This window comes from Pezoporus flaviventris, unplaced genomic scaffold, assembly GCF_033815535.1.
Source record: "Pezoporus flaviventris isolate CSIRO_AGI_PZ_B2104156 unplaced genomic scaffold, CSIRO_AGI_Pfla_v1 ptg000031l, whole genome shotgun sequence".
Classification (NCBI taxonomy): Eukaryota; Metazoa; Chordata; class Aves; order Psittaciformes; family Psittacidae; genus Pezoporus; species Pezoporus flaviventris.
Genome location: NW_026892579.1, coordinates 67,156,408 through 67,172,914, shown reverse-complemented (window position 1 = coordinate 67,172,914; position 16,507 = coordinate 67,156,408). Strand labels below are relative to the sequence as shown.

Below are 16,507 nucleotides of genomic sequence, written 5' to 3'. Positions count from 1 at the left end.
AGCTGCACATCCCTAACATATACACATAATAGAAAGGGTTTTCTGTATGGAAAACAAAATACGAATTGCTCAGCCTTGCGTCTCCCTCCTTAAAAAAGGAGGGATCTAGAGATGCAGATTTTAGGCTTATTCAACTTATTTTCACTAAGTTAACAATGTTAACTTACTTACACGAAGTTGACTTCTTCACAGTAAGTTAACTTCTTAAGGTAAAAGCCTAGATAAGTTGCTTGGAAAGTACTGGAAATCTTAAAAAAGACCTACCAATGAAGAGACCCCTGAAATGATTTTGAGGGGACAAATAACCATAGCATAGAAAACAAGTTCATTCCTTTCCTCCCCCAACAGAGAAGGAAAAAAGCAGGCAACATCCACCAAGTCTAGGCAGAACTATCAGGAAAAAAAATCATTTCTCTCTCTCTCTATAAGAAATCATTGATATGCTGTATTACCATCTGTCTCCCACCTGTATTTTACAGTCACAGTAGCACAAAGGGGTTATAAAGAGACCGGAGAAATGCAGGTAGCTGGTCCAACTGAGGAGCAAGAATGCTTGCTACTTTGCTTGTAATGCCAGCGTGATAGGAAGGCAAGAAAAGAAAGTTCTTTTCCCTCCTCAAGTTTACAGGTTATCTGGTACCTTGGCTTGGTCTTATTTTCGTTCAAGTGTCGTTAACATTCTAGGAGTGGTTTCCTGCAGACTGGATTTGACAAAATTGAATTAATTGGGTGATTTTCATTTGACTTCAATAGGAGCAGACTCCAATCACAGAGAGCCTAACAACACCCTAGAACTCCAGTTCAACCTTGTATGCAGGCAACAGAGTGCAGCTCTTGGACTTTTTATCAGGCAAAAAAGTGGCTGCAAATATTAGCTAACTCAGTAATTTGCTTAAAACTATTTTTTAGTCTGTTTTTTTGCTCTTCCCAGTGGGAATGATGCTCCCACAATGACAGGTCAGAACATTCGAGTTGCTTCCCTAGTGATGGCAGTTGCCACGTGTGGGACTCTAACTTAAGGACCAGTTCAGCAGCCCTTTAGAGGTAAAGGCAAATTGAGAAGTGGCAGTGAAGTGGGAACTGACCATGGGGAGAGGGGGGATTAGTTAAGGTCATAAACTCGGAATTTAAGATACAGTTAAAGTGTTTTAACTTGAAGCTTTGTTTTCAGACTCGGGGCTCTGCACATTTTCTGCATAAGAGATCTTACTCCAGAATAACCTCCCCTCATCTTTTCATCAGTTTGGGGGGTTCCTGGCACTTAGTGCTCACATGTGGTATTCCTAAGAATTTCCCAGGAAATCTTGGCTACCCAAACTTCTGCCATCAACACACTTACACAAGAATGTGTTTCTGATCACTGATAGTTGTAAAACTGATTTATATCGTAGGAAGCTGAAGTAATTTCCATGGAATTGTCTTATGCAAGGCACCGTGCTTTGTGATCAGTCTGCATCTGTGCTATTCACAGAGTCACAGAATGGTTTAGGTTGGAAGGGACCTTAAAGCTCATCGAGTTCCAACCCCTTGCCAGGGACAGGGACACCTTCCACTAGAGCAGGTTGCTCCAAGCCCTATCCAACCTGAATGGGGCTTTCATGTGCTGTGTGGTCTCCAATAAATAACAGCATGTACTGCAGGCAGAAAACTCTCAACACTGATAAGTATCAGAGTTGTCACTTGTTTTCTTCAGGTCAGAAGTTAAGAAGGTATTAAGTATCTTTTGTAACTTCGGCACATGGCCATGTTTTGGTAGATTAAGAAGTGCAGAGAATCATGTGCCTCTCTGAATGTTTCTCATTCCTGTCAATAGAAATAGGATCCGGCCACGCTGCACCGTGCTTTTCCCAACAGTGGAGCTCAGCACATCACTGAAGCCTCCTAAAGCCCAACAGGAGTAGTGTCATTTATGCATGTTTATTCCAAACCAACATGCATGTGTTTGGCCTACCATACCCTCCCTATCCGATGCTTAAAAAGGGAGTGGACATCTGTATTAAACAGAAGGCCCCTCATGCTCTCCTATGATGTCAGTAATACAGCTCCTCAGAGCATGTTATTGTTTTAACCAGAGGTCTCCACACTTTCACATTGGTTATAAAATACTTAGTGCTGCTGGACTGGAAGGAAAATGTCATACATCTGCAAACAATTAGAAGGAGCTGGACTTCATATTTGATTTACTAAACAATAAAACAAGCTTAAGTGTGACTATATGTGTAAGTTACACTCCCTAGGAGCCTCAAGCAGTTATCATAGCACAGTCTTTTAACTATAATTAAATAAATCCACAGTGGGACCATTGCTGATCAAGATTATCTTTTATAAGATATTTTCAGCAGTGCAAAGCATGAAGATCATGAAGTCGAATGCACTCTTTAAGTGCTCCAAAAGTCTTTTATCCTTCCTTTCAAGCACACTGTCCACTACCCTTTTTCCAGCTGGAATTCATTCAGTACAATGCATTTCAACTTTTAAACATTAATATTCCCAGGCTTTCTGCATTCAGATTGAAATTTTGGCATGAGGAAATTAGTAGCAAAACTCTGATTCACTCGAGCCCAAGATTTCACCATAGTTTGTGTGTCTGAGGGTTTAAAAGTTCTGGTACTATAACAACAGTGAGTTGTTGTTATGAATTAACCAAAGATTTGTGAATTTGATATAAATATTTAGCTGCAAGTTCAGGAAGCCAGAGCATAGAGTAAAGTAATAGTAATGTATCACCACCAGTCTTCCCAACAAAACAGAAACCTCAACCAGTTGTTGGTATCTGAGTTAACCCTAACTCTTGACCTTTATTTGGAATGTAAGGTATTAGTACTACATGTTGTTAACCTTTCTTATGCTATCCCAAATTTATATACCTAAAGCCATTGAAGAAAAAGTGATGTTCATGTTTGCTAGCATTACTGGCATTTTTTAGTCAAAGCTGTTGTTACATACTAAAGTTGAAGCATGTATTGCAATTCACCAGTGAAGATGAGTGCCAGCCACCATAACAGCATCACCTGAAGGAGGGAGTGCCAGATCAAACCCAGGTTTCAGATCAAACACAGGTTCCTGGTTCTGCTGCTACTTCACTATGTTAAAGTAAGGAAATAAACCCTATTTGCCATCCTTGGCATTGCTTTTTCCCTTGATAAGCCAAAGTGAACGCTCAGGGTTAAGGGGATCACGGCACTGACCTCCTGCGGTAGGTTCTTGGCTTGACATTCTTGAATTGGAGTGACGGAAATGTTGAACATTAGCAGATAAGCCAGAAATGCAACTCTGAGGCTTTGCCTACAAAAATAACTTTGCCAGCCTCCATGATGATTACTGTGCTTCAGAATGACAGGGAATTTACTTACTAGTGATAAATAACGTTCTGTATACACGAATACCAGGGAGAAAGGAACTACCACTGTATATTATAGCTTGCCCTGATTATAGTCACTCAAGTACTGTTTTATATGATTATACTGCTACAGGCCACAAAGTGGAAAAGATGAACCATGGGGTCACGTTTTGCCCTCTGTTTGCACGGGTATCCCACTAACGTGCCTGAAACCCCAGCTTGTGAGCAAGGGGTAGAATCTATCTTTTGTGAAAGGAAACAAAACAGCGGATGAAGCATTTGTTACTTCAGCAAGTAGAAGAGTAAACTATTTATATAAAATAATAAATGAAACTGCCTTAGTTTACAGTAGTGCTTGTGAGGCTGGGTCCTGAATGCATACAATTAACATTGCTAATACCCTGAGCATTTTGGCACTGTGTGTGGTGTATGTACATGCAGATGAAAGCTCTTCATTGCCATAGTTTCAAAGGCTGGCTCGATTATGACTGGAAGGAAGCTGGCAGGGTCTGCACAGAGCTGCTTCTATAGAGATCAGAAGAGCACAAGCTGTTCAGATATTTGGTTCCTACTACTTGAGCAATATTCCTCATACATAGTAAAAGCACTCTGTTCTTTTGCATTACAGTCTGCTCTAAGCAAATGCTCACATAGTGGTAATTTTTTGTTCCATTCAGCATTCATTTACTAAAAAATACATAGTTTTGCAAGTCTTTACAAATTGTCTAGAACATGACTTGCTGTGCTGCCTCTTTAGCCAAAGCACTGCCTCTCCTGGACATAATTAATTCAACCCAAAGTGTTTGACTGGAGTTGCTTACTTGCATTAAGGGGTTATCCTTTTGAGGCTCTACAGAGAACAGAACTAATTCTACTCAATACTGTGAAATAGATGAAACAAACTGCAAGTTCTAGTACCTTGAAATATAACAACATACATGTATTTTATTTATGCATCTTAAGCATCTACATGTCCAGTTTGATGGTGCCACAATACATTCTAGTGAATACAAGAGTTCTAGGCTATCGTTTTCCAGGTATTCCATTTGGTATTACACACACTCCAGTCATCCTGAAAAGAAAACATAGGGCAGCTTGCTTACCTTGGCACACATTGTGATCACTTTGCTCATACCCAGCTGCACACTGGATTTGATGAGTTGGGTTTGGAGGGGCACGGTGAGGGTCAGCTGGGGTCCGTCGAATGACGTTGTTTCGACCACTAGTGGATTCTGCTGCTGCTTCTTCTCTCTCATTTACAATAATTTGCGCTGTTCTGGGTAGACAGAGGTATCCTCCATAGTGGTTAACACATTTCATCCCACCTTTACATGCATCTGGGACTATTTCACATTCATCAATATCTGTGGTTAGCAACAACACAAGTCATGCTTTTAACAGGCGAACCTTCTGCAAGAGCCATTAACACAAAGAACACAATGAGACATGCAAGCACGCCTCCTTGTCCGAAACAGGGGGGTGCAGTGATAATTTGCAAAGACAGACTTGCCATTGGTATTCTTTAAGGATTATTTACTGTACCTTTGCACCGTTGCCTAACAGGATCCCATTCATAGCCATCTGTGCATTGCTAGAGAGAGAAAAAATAAATATTAGGCTACTTGGGATTCCTTATTTTGGAAAAATAATCAAGCATACTTCAATAAACTCCAAGTTGGACACTAAGGGAAATGCAGTGTTTGCATACCTTGGTAAGCTAGAAAAACAGCTATTGGTACAGCACTGCTGGGCAGGAACAACAAATATATACAGAGAGAGCTTCTATTTTGGGAAGTTCCTGAGATATCATTTGTGGTGAGTAGGTAGGTTTTACTGGGGCTGGGAACAAAGTGGGAAAGCATCACTGCCCCCTTGACTTCTTTCTATGTACTACTTTAAAGCGTAATTGGCTGAATTCTGGAATAGATGAACCTTTGGATCCAGCTGAGCAGTATGAAAATGTTATCCAAAAAAAAGCAAGTTTTTCTGAATTTGGTTGGAAAAGACCTTAAGATCATCTAGTTCCAACCCCCCTGCCTTCCAATGGGTGAACAGCTCTAATTCCCAGTTCACCAGAGGGACTACCAGACCCCCGTGCTCCATCCTTTCCCATTAGCACTCCAGCAATGGGGAAGGATCCCATGGCAGCTGGAAATTCATTCACATGCTTTGCAATCACATGACTCCAGGAGCTGCAGTCGAGGAAGAACAATTTATATTGGGAGACATACAATAAACGGTTAGTTTATAACAGGACTTAGAGTTTATAACAGGACTACTTGTATAAATAAGACTTTGCAAAATTCAAACAAGACTATACTCAGTAACTATTCATATCAATGCAGACTAGAGCACTGAGGAAGAATTTTAACTATTCTGCCCTGCAGTTGGGTGGGCATCTTCATTATCCCTCTGCCAAAACCCATTACATTTTCTAGCCAATTTTAATCACAAGTGACATTTAGAAACTGATTAACTAAGTATCAACATGATACCGGCTACTTTAAATGTGTCTGCTGTATCAATGAATCAACTGAGCCATACTATGTAGGTTCATACTCATCTTGTGCTGCTCAGGATATTGCTTTAATGGTCCTATAGAAAAAAGAATGCAGTCAGCTAATGTAATTAGTCACAGTCAAGCGAGCTAAATCTTGTTGCAGAGGAGCTATACAAGGGATAAATTTGCTCTTCCAATGCCAAGATCCACTTGTTCCATGCACTAGCCTCAAGTTATTTTGAGGAACTTGTTACTAAAGGACACAGACTCAGCAACAGGGTTGAAAATATGTTCTTCTTTTGCAGGTGACACCAGTGATCTGCAGCTTTGGAGGCTTTTACTTCCAAAGGGGTAAGTGCACAGCAAATTGTATCACAATTCTCCATCTCTAAGGGGATGACCGCATGCCGAGGTGACAACACTAAAGTTACTGTAGCTATGAGAATGGAAGCCCAAAGGAAAACAGCTAATTCATGCACTTACTGAATTGCCCAATTCCTGCTAATGCACAACAGAAGTACTGTCTATTTAACTGCAAGGAGCCAAATCCATCTATTATTGCAGCTGAAGGGATAGAAAGGGATAAAAAAGGATTTGGCTCTAAATGAATACAATGCACATGTGAGAAACAGTAGCATCCTAAGAGTAAAATGTCCAAAGGCTAAGTTTTTTTTAAGTAGTAGTATATGGTTGGAGTCTGATGATCATTGAAGCACCTAAATGCTAAGACCTCTTTGAAAATGGAGTAGAGGAACCCAAATTATAAGCATGCCAGACATTTCCCATTGGTATTAACAGAACTATGTAGATTTAACAGAAAATGCTACTTAGTTTTGTAAAAAGACCACGTAATAAGTGAGCCAAAGCAGGGGGATGGGATCCCTGTGTTAGGCTGGATTTGCAAAAGGTAATCAAATCTGCAGTTTCCACTTATATATAGGGACTTATAAAATAATCACAGAAGCCTCTGAAGAGAAGTACTCCCAACCTCCAAAACTCTATTGCTTCTAAAGCCCAGTGTTAAAGTGTTTTATGGCTGGCTTCTGGATGCTCACTTGAGGCTTCTTTAAGCCCCATCTTCTACATTAAAGTCCAACTCTGCAATATTGACTTGCTTGAGCCATCCCACTGACTTCAGTGGGATTACTTGTGTAAGACACAATCTCAGCCTTTGGCTGTGGTTCTCTGACTTTCTGCATGTGTGCAGAATTTTCTGCTTGTGTGGCATTGCGCTAATGCCTGTACACATATTCAGAGGTCCACCCATATGAAGCAAGTTGCAGGGATTACAACTGTAAATCAGATGTGAAAGTGTGGGTTTTTCCCCAGCCCAAGCCCGTGTAATTGCCACTCCTTCTACGACATGTATTATGCAAGCTGAAGGCAGAACACAGGCAAATTAGTTCAAAAGAAGCTTTACAAAAAGCCCTTTAAACCTCTTACTCTATCACTTGGTTGCAAGAAAAACCTATTTCCAGTGTCCCTGTGCAAATCTATCAAGCCATGCAGAAGCACTGCTCAAAACCAGCTCAGAAACTAAGTCCTGTGGTCACTGCAGGGCTCGGATGCTTCATTGAGAGCAGCGAGTTCTGAAGCACTTACATTTTGTTAAAAGCAGCTTCAAATATCCGAAAGAAAACACCAAAGAATGTTTGACCTAATTATCTGTCAAATTCCATCCATTTCAAATTCAGGTCCATAGGGACCTTGTCTTGAGGAAAGTGGATTAAACAAATATTAAAGCCTCATAACGTTCAGTTCATCAAGCTCGGTGCACAGACAAGCTTTCAGAGCAGGCAGTTGTAGCCTCTTTCGCTCTATCCTGTCAACTTCAGCTTTAAAACACCGTTTCGGTGCAGGAACGGCTTATTTTATGGTTAACATCGCAGCCCGAAGAACTTTATATTGCATGCTATACATTGGCAAGGAATTTGGTTTTGCTTAAGGGTCGTTTAGCAAAGAATCCCTGCAAAGCAGCAATTACCTCGAGCTCTGTTCCACCTTACCGTGTACGTTATGGTTTCCTCCGTTTCCTGCGAATGCACTGTAATAAGGATGAGAGCAGCCAAGAACATAGCTGTCAACATCGTGAACCTGCAAAGAAAGACAAGCGAGTGAACGGCGGGTGTTTGTACCGGTCTCACCGCCGGGACCGGCTCCTGCCCGGCCGCTACCTGGCCGAGGCGGCTCAGCTCCGCTCCGCTGTTTCAGCGCTGTCAGCGCACCTTTCGGGTGCCGAAGCCGTTCTGGTGTGCAAGCTCGCCCTATGCAGTGAAGGGGGGACCAGGGGAGCCCCGCAGGGCGAGAACCTCGCCGGGCACCTGCTTTGCCCCGCAAACCCGCCCCAGGAACCGGGGCACCGCGGCACGGAGCCACCCCGCGCTGCCCGCTCCTTACCTGCGGCGGGGCCGGCGCGGACGGCGGCGGTCGCTGCTCCCGGCGGCGCGTTACCGTCCGTCCGTCCGCTGGCTCCGCTGCGGTGCCACCGCCCGCCCGCTCGGTCTCGTCTCTTCTCCCCCCACCCCGCGGGCCTTCAGCTAAATAGAACCGGCCCCGGCTCCTATCGGAGCCCCCGCACGCCCCCTACCGACCCCGCGGCGGGCCCTGCGCTCCGCCGGGCCGGGGAGGGGCGGGCTCGGCACGGCCCTGCGCTGCTGCCCGCCGGGGCGCCCTGAGGCGGGGCAGGTGCGGGACGCGCCGCCATGTTGGGTGCGTGAGGGGAGCCGCTGGCGGGGAAGGGCGGCGGGGCCGGGGCAGGACGTGAGGGGAGCGCGGGCATCGCTCGGGGTGCTGTGGGCCTTCGAGGGCTGCGGCTGTTGAGGAGCGCCATGAGGCGGAGGTGGGAAGGAGGGAAGTGGTGCGGTCCATGTTGGTTTACCTGCCATAGGCGGCAGTAGGTCGGTAGTAACCTGACTCTGGAGTAGCGTCTGTGGTGTGGTTGCCCCGTTGTGTGGAGCAGCGCTGTGATACCGGAGCACTGAGGTGTGGGGACATGTTGATCTGTATAAATGAGCTTCGCCATCTCCTTACCTGAGATCTTGATGAAGGGGCTCATGCTGGGCGCTGGGCTTGCTCCTTGGAGCATGTTTTGAAAGCCTGTGTAATAAACGTATACTTTTAATTTAGGCTGAATTGTGGCTTTGCAAGCAGTAGTATGGAGCGTCCATCCAGCTAGGCAAGATACCTGGGATTAAACAGCGGGATTGATGTGTTCTCCTCCCATTCTGGATCTGGTAAATAAAACCCCAGAGCCCTTCACAGGGGAACGCCTGTTTTATTAGACACCATGTAGCTTCAGCAGCCGTTACTTTTAAAGCCACTTCTGCGCGTGAATTACCATTATTTCCCTACCCAGTGAGAAAGCTGAAGGGAGGATGAAGAGGCATGTCAGAGATGTAGAAGCATTCATAGGTAGCATGGTGCTGGTGAGGAGCAGTGTGCCAGGGAACTCTTTCTACAGAGGGATAAGCTGGATCTTTATTCAGGACCTCAGTTTTGTGTCTGGGGGCACTGTGCCGTGGCAGCGCAGCTCTCTTCCTATGGCTGAACATGAGTTCTTTAAATAAAGAACCCTTTTGCCACCCTAATGTTGGCCAAGGAGAGCCTGGAGAGCTTGAGATCTCCTGAGAAAATGTCATATTAGGTTGCAGGCCTCTGGCACTGCTGGCCTAGAGAATGGCTTCCCTATATCACCCCTTAAATTCTTAATGCTAAATTGTATTTGATCTCCCATCTGTAAAGTGTCAGTTCTTTTTTGGAAGGTCACATTAATTTTGTCTCTGAACCAAACTGCTTCTTTTCTTACCTGTTTTAGAAACAGCCACGTTGGTCGTTTCAGAATACATTTAACAACAGTATGTTGCCTGTCTTTTTTCTTAGGTAGTGATGAGAGAAGACAGTGTTTTTCCTCTCCCACTGCTGTTTCTATGTGTACAGGTAAGTGGGACTCTAAAATGTAGGATTTACAGTCCACACACCTCACTGGTGACTGAACTGTTGGAACAAGCCCAGGGGAGGGCTACGAGAACGATCAGGGACTGGAGCACCTACTGTAGGCTGAGAAAGTTGGGGCTGTTCAGCCTGAAGAAGAGAAGACTGCGTGGAGACCTCAGAACAGCTTCCAGTATCTGAAGGGGGACTATAGGGATGTTGGGGAGGGACTCTTCATTAGGGACTGTAGTGATAGGACAAGGGGTAATTTAAACAGGGGAAGTTTAGATTGGATATAAGGAGGAAGTTCTTTCCTGTTAGGATGGTGAGGCACTGGAATGGGTTGCCCAGGGAGGCTGTGAATGCTCCATCCCTGGCAGTGTTCAAGGCCAGGTTGGACAGAGCCTTGGGTGACATGGTCTAGTGTGAGGTGTCCCTGCCCATGGCAGCGGGGTTGAATGATTTTAAGGTCCTTTCCAACCCTAACTATTCGATGATTCTATGAAGTACAGAAGCAACAACATGGTGTGATAGAGAAAATTTAGGTTGGCTACGTTTTTAGGACATTTTTCATGCTGGCCTATGTAACAAGTTACCTTTTGATACCTACTCTCCTGCTCCAAAAAAGGTTCCTTTAAAGCCTGTATGTCATTTTTTGCAGGTACAACTTTGAAGTGTTAGATTGTCTCTAAGTTATTGACTTGTATTACTGTAAATCTGTATCTGTGCCCCCTAGTGTATTTTGGAATTTGACTGTTTCATGCTTACAGGAAGCAACACAGACGTTTCTAATAATCTAATGAATACAGATAGTAGCGTCCATTACTTAACATGTACTGACAGCAGCACTTGGTGAGTGTTGAATGCATTGCCATATCTGCCATGCAGAGAGGACTGAATTTAACTTGTTGGATCATGGATTAAATCAAAATTTGTCTTAATTTGCCACCTAGAGAAACACTGTCTCTGCCACACAACTGCAATGGGTTCTTCAGGAAAGGGCAGTAACATCATTTTGGAGGGTGTATGAAAGCCAGTGAGCATGGATCCTATACTTGGCTTCAGACACACTTGTACATTCGCTGAAGTACCATATTCTGCCAGGGATAGTTCTCAATCCTTTAAATGGAGGTAGTGGACTCGGTTCATGATGTTGTAGCTCAGATATTTCCTATTGAGGCCACTGGAAATTTTACTGATGTAAGATAGCAGGATTTAGACCCTTGGAAACGTTGAGAAGGGTGTGAGGTATGTGAATGAGCTGCTCAGCAGCAGAACAACTTATTTACATACCTGAAATGTCTGAAGATGTCATGTAGGAAGCAGTCAAACCATCCATCCTTTCTTGCTGAACACACAACATGGTGTTGCTGAGGCCAACCCTTTGCAGCAGTCACTGACAGTGCTGTGTGTTGAGGCAGCCCTGCGAGGCTGGCCCCTGATTACTTGCTTTTGGCTCCTTCCACAAATGGTGCACTCTATTCCCTGCTGCTTTAGTGAACTCTCTGTCACATCTCAGTTTTTGCTTTCCTTAAACCCCACAGTTTTCGTACATTCTTTAACTCCAATGTGTTTATGACTTAAATGTTCACATTTTTTCTTCCTTGCAGGGCTTGTTGCCCCCTCCATTGTCCTCAAAAACCCAAGGATAGGTAGGCTGGAGGAAGACTGTGTGTGGTTAAAATGTCACTGCACTCCAACTAATTCTGGCTGCTAGAATTGTCCCTGGGGGCCATAGACAGCTGGACATAATTTAGAGAAGGCTGAGATTGATATTAGAGGCAAGCCCGAAAATGAGGAAAACAAAATTGCAGTTTAATCTCTTCTACTCCCAGATCTGACCCCCTTTTCCTGTTTCAAACAGAGCTCGCAAGAACACAAAATGAAGCACACAGAGAATTTAAGCAACTTGTATTTGTCAGCTTAGGGGACTATCATTGTCAATTTAAGATGATTTCTTTTCCCGAGCATGTCGTATCGAGTAACACTGGAGTTGTCTAAACTAAGAGCTGGAATGGTGGAGATGTTATTTTCCCGTTGGACTCACAGGAACTCTCGAACATAAATTATTTTGATAACATGACAGGCTGCCTCTCTGCCACACTGCCTGCAAATGTCAAAATGTTTTCCACGTTTCGACTTGGAAATGACATAGTGTTGGTGAAGGATAAATTGTGAAGAATTAAGTACCTGACTTTATTGCTGATTAAATATGACAAATGTTGAACTTTTATTTGAGGTAAGATTTTGTGAGTTTATTTACCTTCCAGGGAGGTACCTCGAGCATATTGCATGTGGTGTGAGGTGTTAACTGTACTGCAGGCTTCATTTGAAAGAACTGTGTCAGCAGATTACTCTCACCTTTCACAGAAAACTAACAGTGAGAGGTAAAAAATGTGTCATATCAGTTTCTGGTCATAGACATTGAAATTACAAGAAGATAAAATGGACCAAAATGTCAGAAGCAAAGGAGACAGAACATAGTCCCTCCTTCTTAAGCCTCTCCTTAAAATGAAATATATGTTTGTTGTTATTACTTGTTTGCTGCTTTGTATTACCATAGTGTGATACATGGGTGATACAAACACATCGTCAAAGAAAACTCCTGCCCCGTAATTCTTGCAGTTTGGTCAAGAAAAATATACAAAGGTCGGATTAGGAAATTTAGTAGCCTGGAATTTCAGCCTTTATTTCGCTCAGGTTATCTCCTGTACAAGAGCTCTTGTATGAGTTTTGTTGTGCTGAGGCCTTTGGCTAACTTAGGCTAACCTGTGATTTCATTTCTAAATGCTGAGCAATGCTCGGAGGATATTCAAGTCCAATGTTGCTGCCATTTTTAATTGGAACTTTTCCTAAAGAAGCAGCATGTGGTTTGTTTGCAATTTCTCAAGCATGCAGTTTGCTTTGCTGCTGCAGTTTATAGGGATGTGATCTTACACTCTGTATGTCTGTAAACTCCAGCAGAAATTGGAATGCCCAGAGAATGGGGTGGTTGTGTTTGTACCAGTCCTTTGACAGTGGAAACAAATGCGAGTGACAGTGAGTGAATGAGAAAGGCATCTCCCCAGAGCCTGTCCATCTTCCTCTGTTGTACAGCTATAATAAATCAGTAAATCAGAAGTGTGAGTTTTATCTGGAAGCAACCTAAGAAGTGAGGATGTAATAGTGTGGGGAGGTAGGAGTCCATTTTACTTTGCATGTGTGGCTCATCACCTCTTGTGTCTTAAGTAGTTAATATTTTTTGTGGCCATAAACCACTCCTGTTTGTACTTGTGTGGTGTTAACTTCAGGCTTCCCATTGAAAAATGAGAGAACATGGTTTACAAGGGTTTTCTCAGTGTTTCCAAAGGCAAAACTTTGAGGTCCAACTTAACAAAAGTTTACTCACAGTCTCAGAATGTCTGTTTTCATGGATTAACCGTACAGGTCAAGATGTTTAAATGTGGTGAGAGTTTCAGGTATGACAAATATGGGCCTTAACTTAAATTGCAGCACTATCGGTGTGAAGGTTTTATTTTGAAAAGCAGTTGTACTTGGAATTTTAGCAGTCTCCCTATCTACAAAAAGCCTGGAGAGGGGCTTGGGACAAGGGCCTGTAGGGACAGGCCAAGGGGAATGGCTTTAACTTGCCAGAGGGGAAACTGAGATGAGCTCTTAGCAGAAGCTCTTCCCTGTGAGGGTGCTGAGGCGCTGGCACAGGGTGCCCAGAGAAGCTGTGGCTGCCCCATCCCTGGCAGTGTTCAAGGGCAGGTTGGACACAGGGGCTTGGAGCAAGCTGCTCTAGTGGAAGGTGGCCCTGCCTGTGGCAGGGGCTGGAACTAGATGAGCTTTAAGGTCCCTTCCAACCCAAACCAGTCTGGGATTCTGTGATTCTATGATCTCTTGCTTGTATGGGTATTATTAACTCGTTCAATCGTTTTACTCCATGTAGCAGCTCTATTCCATTGCCCTCTCTACCAGTGATTTTCCTTCTCTTTTTCTCATGTCAGAAAAGAGAAACAGCAGACAGGGAAACTTGCATCATTAGAGATATGTGGCTTTTATAACACCAGTCACTGTTCCTTCTTTCCTTTTTTTCTGGAAGACCAGCATTGCTGCATGCAGGAGTTTAATTCTGTTGCTGTAACTGGGATTCAACCAGTTTGGTTAAAATGAGAATTGTCTAGAACCTCTTCACAGGACTGCAACCCATCTGAGGGACAGAAAATCTTCCTGATATTCAGGATAGTACCTGGAACATAGAGCTTGCTTCTGATTCAGCTCTGTCAGTGCAGTTCCTTGCTCTGGCTAAGAGGCAAAATAGGAACGCCAGAATTCAGATCCAGTATTACCCAGAATATGCTAGAGACAGTCTTCATCTCTCATTTTGGCTTCTCGTGAAGCTTTGTGCAAACCATTCAATCTATTTAAGTGTTAACACACCTTGTAGGCAAGCCCTTCAGTGATATGCTTTAGTGGTGGTCTTGGCAATCCTGGGGTAATGGTTGGACTTCATGATCTTAAAGGTCTTTTCCAACCTCAGGGATTCTATGATTCTATTTCTTGGTACACTCTCTGTGAAATGAAGAAAATCTCACAGGGAAGTGAAGCGAATACATTCACTTTACATATCCAGGATTTCCAGGCAGCTCATTGTCTTAGGTACCCAGATCCCTTTCAAAGTCAGTGCGATTTGAACGCTTCTCTGTGAGGCTGACTTCAGGCAGCAGTGATGGGGCCTGTCTTAGGGACCTTGCCATTGACTCAGCTGAAAGTAGAATCAGGCAGAACTTCATCTACTGCAGCATTCATGTTTCAGAGAGGAAAATGAGTGTGGATAACTAAAAACTGTGTCTTCTCTTTATCTTCCCTCCAGACAGGACATCAATTTCCCCTTCCTCTGAGCAGGAGGTGTCTCTTCTTGTCTTACAGTCTTTCCTCTTCTTGTTGTATAGTCTTTTTGTTTCTGAGAAAGGCAAACGTGAGCTTATTGGAATAGGACATAGAACACTCCTGAGTTTCAGAAAGTGCTGAACACCTTCAAAGCAGACATCTGTATTTCAAAACCTGAACCTAATGCTTTCTGCAGAACCTTGGGGACCTAGAATGGAGTGTAGGAGTGTGGTGATCTTTCAGCACAGCAAAAATGAGCCACCTCAGAAAAGCTGCTGTGGAAGAAGACCTCAGAAGAACAGATTTGTAGGGCAGAGTTGCTGCACCAGCATCAGTACATAGGTTAAACAGTATTTTAGTCTCATAAGCATCTTCTGAACTCTCTGAGTTTGCTTTTCTTTCCCTTTGAGAAGAAGTTATTAATACCAGAAAAGCAGCAGCATTTCTTATTCCTGTTGTGTGGGGGTGAACTTGGCAAACAACCTGCCCAGTTAACCTGTTCATTGCTGTCCAGAGACGCAACGTTTCTGGTGAATATCTTCATGTTAATACCAAAGGGTATATATGTCAGAGCACTTTAATTCCCTAGAATATTAAACTTAGTGCTGGTCTGCATGCTGTCGTACAGAAAGCAGAAGAAAAATAATAGTGGGGTTGTTCCTTTAGATGAGATTAAAGGCGATATCCTCTCACCCCTCTTTGCAGATACATGCTGTAGAAAGGCATCAGAATGCTGGAAAAGGCAAGAAGACTGGAAGATGATACAGCTGAAAGCTGGCAATGAGAAGTCCATATCCCTGTATGCTCCCAAAATGTGCTCTGTAGGAGTTTAACCACATCAGGGAAAAGCTTTGCTCTGGGAGTGAGACAGAGGGAGCACCACTGCTCTAAGTCATTGAGGTATCCCTTTTAAGTGGCTGCAGAGCAATGCCAAACATTTCATCTGCGTAATAAGCTCACACATAACTTACAATATATACTTATTTTACGTTATGTGCAACATGGGGATTCTTTTTTTACTAATCAGTTCAAGTTCTCATTCCCTGGAAGCCCAAAGCCCTGACAAATGAATTCCTGCTCATTCACACCTTACTGTGCTTTAAGAGCTATTAAAAGTTAGAAGACTGCTAACACCAGAAGTGATAAAAGCCCCTAATAATCTGATCAACACAAAGAAGACCAAATACCCCTCTCCACCCCCATCCAGAGCAGCCCAATGTAGTTCAGCTAACTTGCTTATGTCACTCGAGAAATCTCAGAGCTCTGTTTTGCCAACAATAGTCTCAGTGTGTAAGGGGCCGGGGGGCCTCTTTGGCACCACAGCTGCAGGTCGTAAATACGGTTCTGGAGATTATGATATTAAAGTGTCCCTTTTGGAGGCTGCAGAGCAATGCCTGAGGTATTGCCTCCTGCCTCCAAGGAGCCTGATTGCTCCCAGGGCTGTCAGGTGGCAGTGTGGAGCACACTTGGAGAGGTTCCCACATGGGGATTACTTCTTCACAAACATATTTCTGCCCTTTCCTGTGTTAGCCAGGGAGTGTAACAGCCTTCCAGTGTCTGAAGGGGGCCTACAAGGATGCTGGAGAGGGACTCTGCATCAGGGACTGTAGTGGTAGGACAAGGGGTGATGGGTTCAGACTGAAACAGGGGAAGTTCAGGTTAGATACAAAGAAGAAGTTCTTTACTGTGAGAGTGATGAGGCGCTGGAACAGGTTGCCCAGAGAAGTGGTAAATCCTCCATCCCTAGCAGTATTCAAGGCCAGGTTGGACAGAGGTTTGGGCAACATGGTCTTGTGTGAGGCATCCCTGCCCATGGCAGGAGGCTGGAACTGGATGATGTTAAGGTCCTTTCCAGCCCAAACCAC

At 43.9% G+C, this 16,507-nt stretch overlaps 1 protein-coding gene and 1 long non-coding RNA gene across 3 annotated transcripts in view; one reads left to right on the top strand and one right to left on the bottom strand.

Annotated features, from left to right (window-relative positions):
- EFEMP1 (EGF containing fibulin extracellular matrix protein 1) overlaps positions 1-8,430 on the bottom strand; it is a 51,583-nt gene extending 43,153 nt beyond the window's left edge. Inside the window, exons 1-4 of the mRNA XM_061461653.1 lie at positions 8,238-8,430; positions 7,847-7,935; positions 4,883-4,931; positions 4,444-4,704 (exon numbers count right to left, since the gene is read on the bottom strand). Coding sequence (XP_061317637.1) covers positions 4,444-4,704; positions 4,883-4,931; positions 7,847-7,927 — 391 coding nt within the window. The 5' untranslated portion in view covers positions 7,928-7,935; positions 8,238-8,430. The remainder of the gene's footprint in view (positions 1-4,443; positions 4,705-4,882; positions 4,932-7,846; positions 7,936-8,237) is intronic.
- The window catches only part of LOC133273337 (uncharacterized), a 129,882-nt gene that overhangs the window by 62,177 nt on the left and 51,198 nt on the right, over positions 1-16,507 (top strand). The window contains exon 3 of one of the 2 annotated variants that reach the window (XR_009744751.1): positions 6,146-6,191. This is a non-coding gene — a long non-coding RNA (uncharacterized LOC133273337). Of the gene's footprint in view, positions 1-5,375; positions 6,192-16,507 lie in introns of those variants that run through there. The other variant, XR_009744750.1, reaches the window with a different exon arrangement.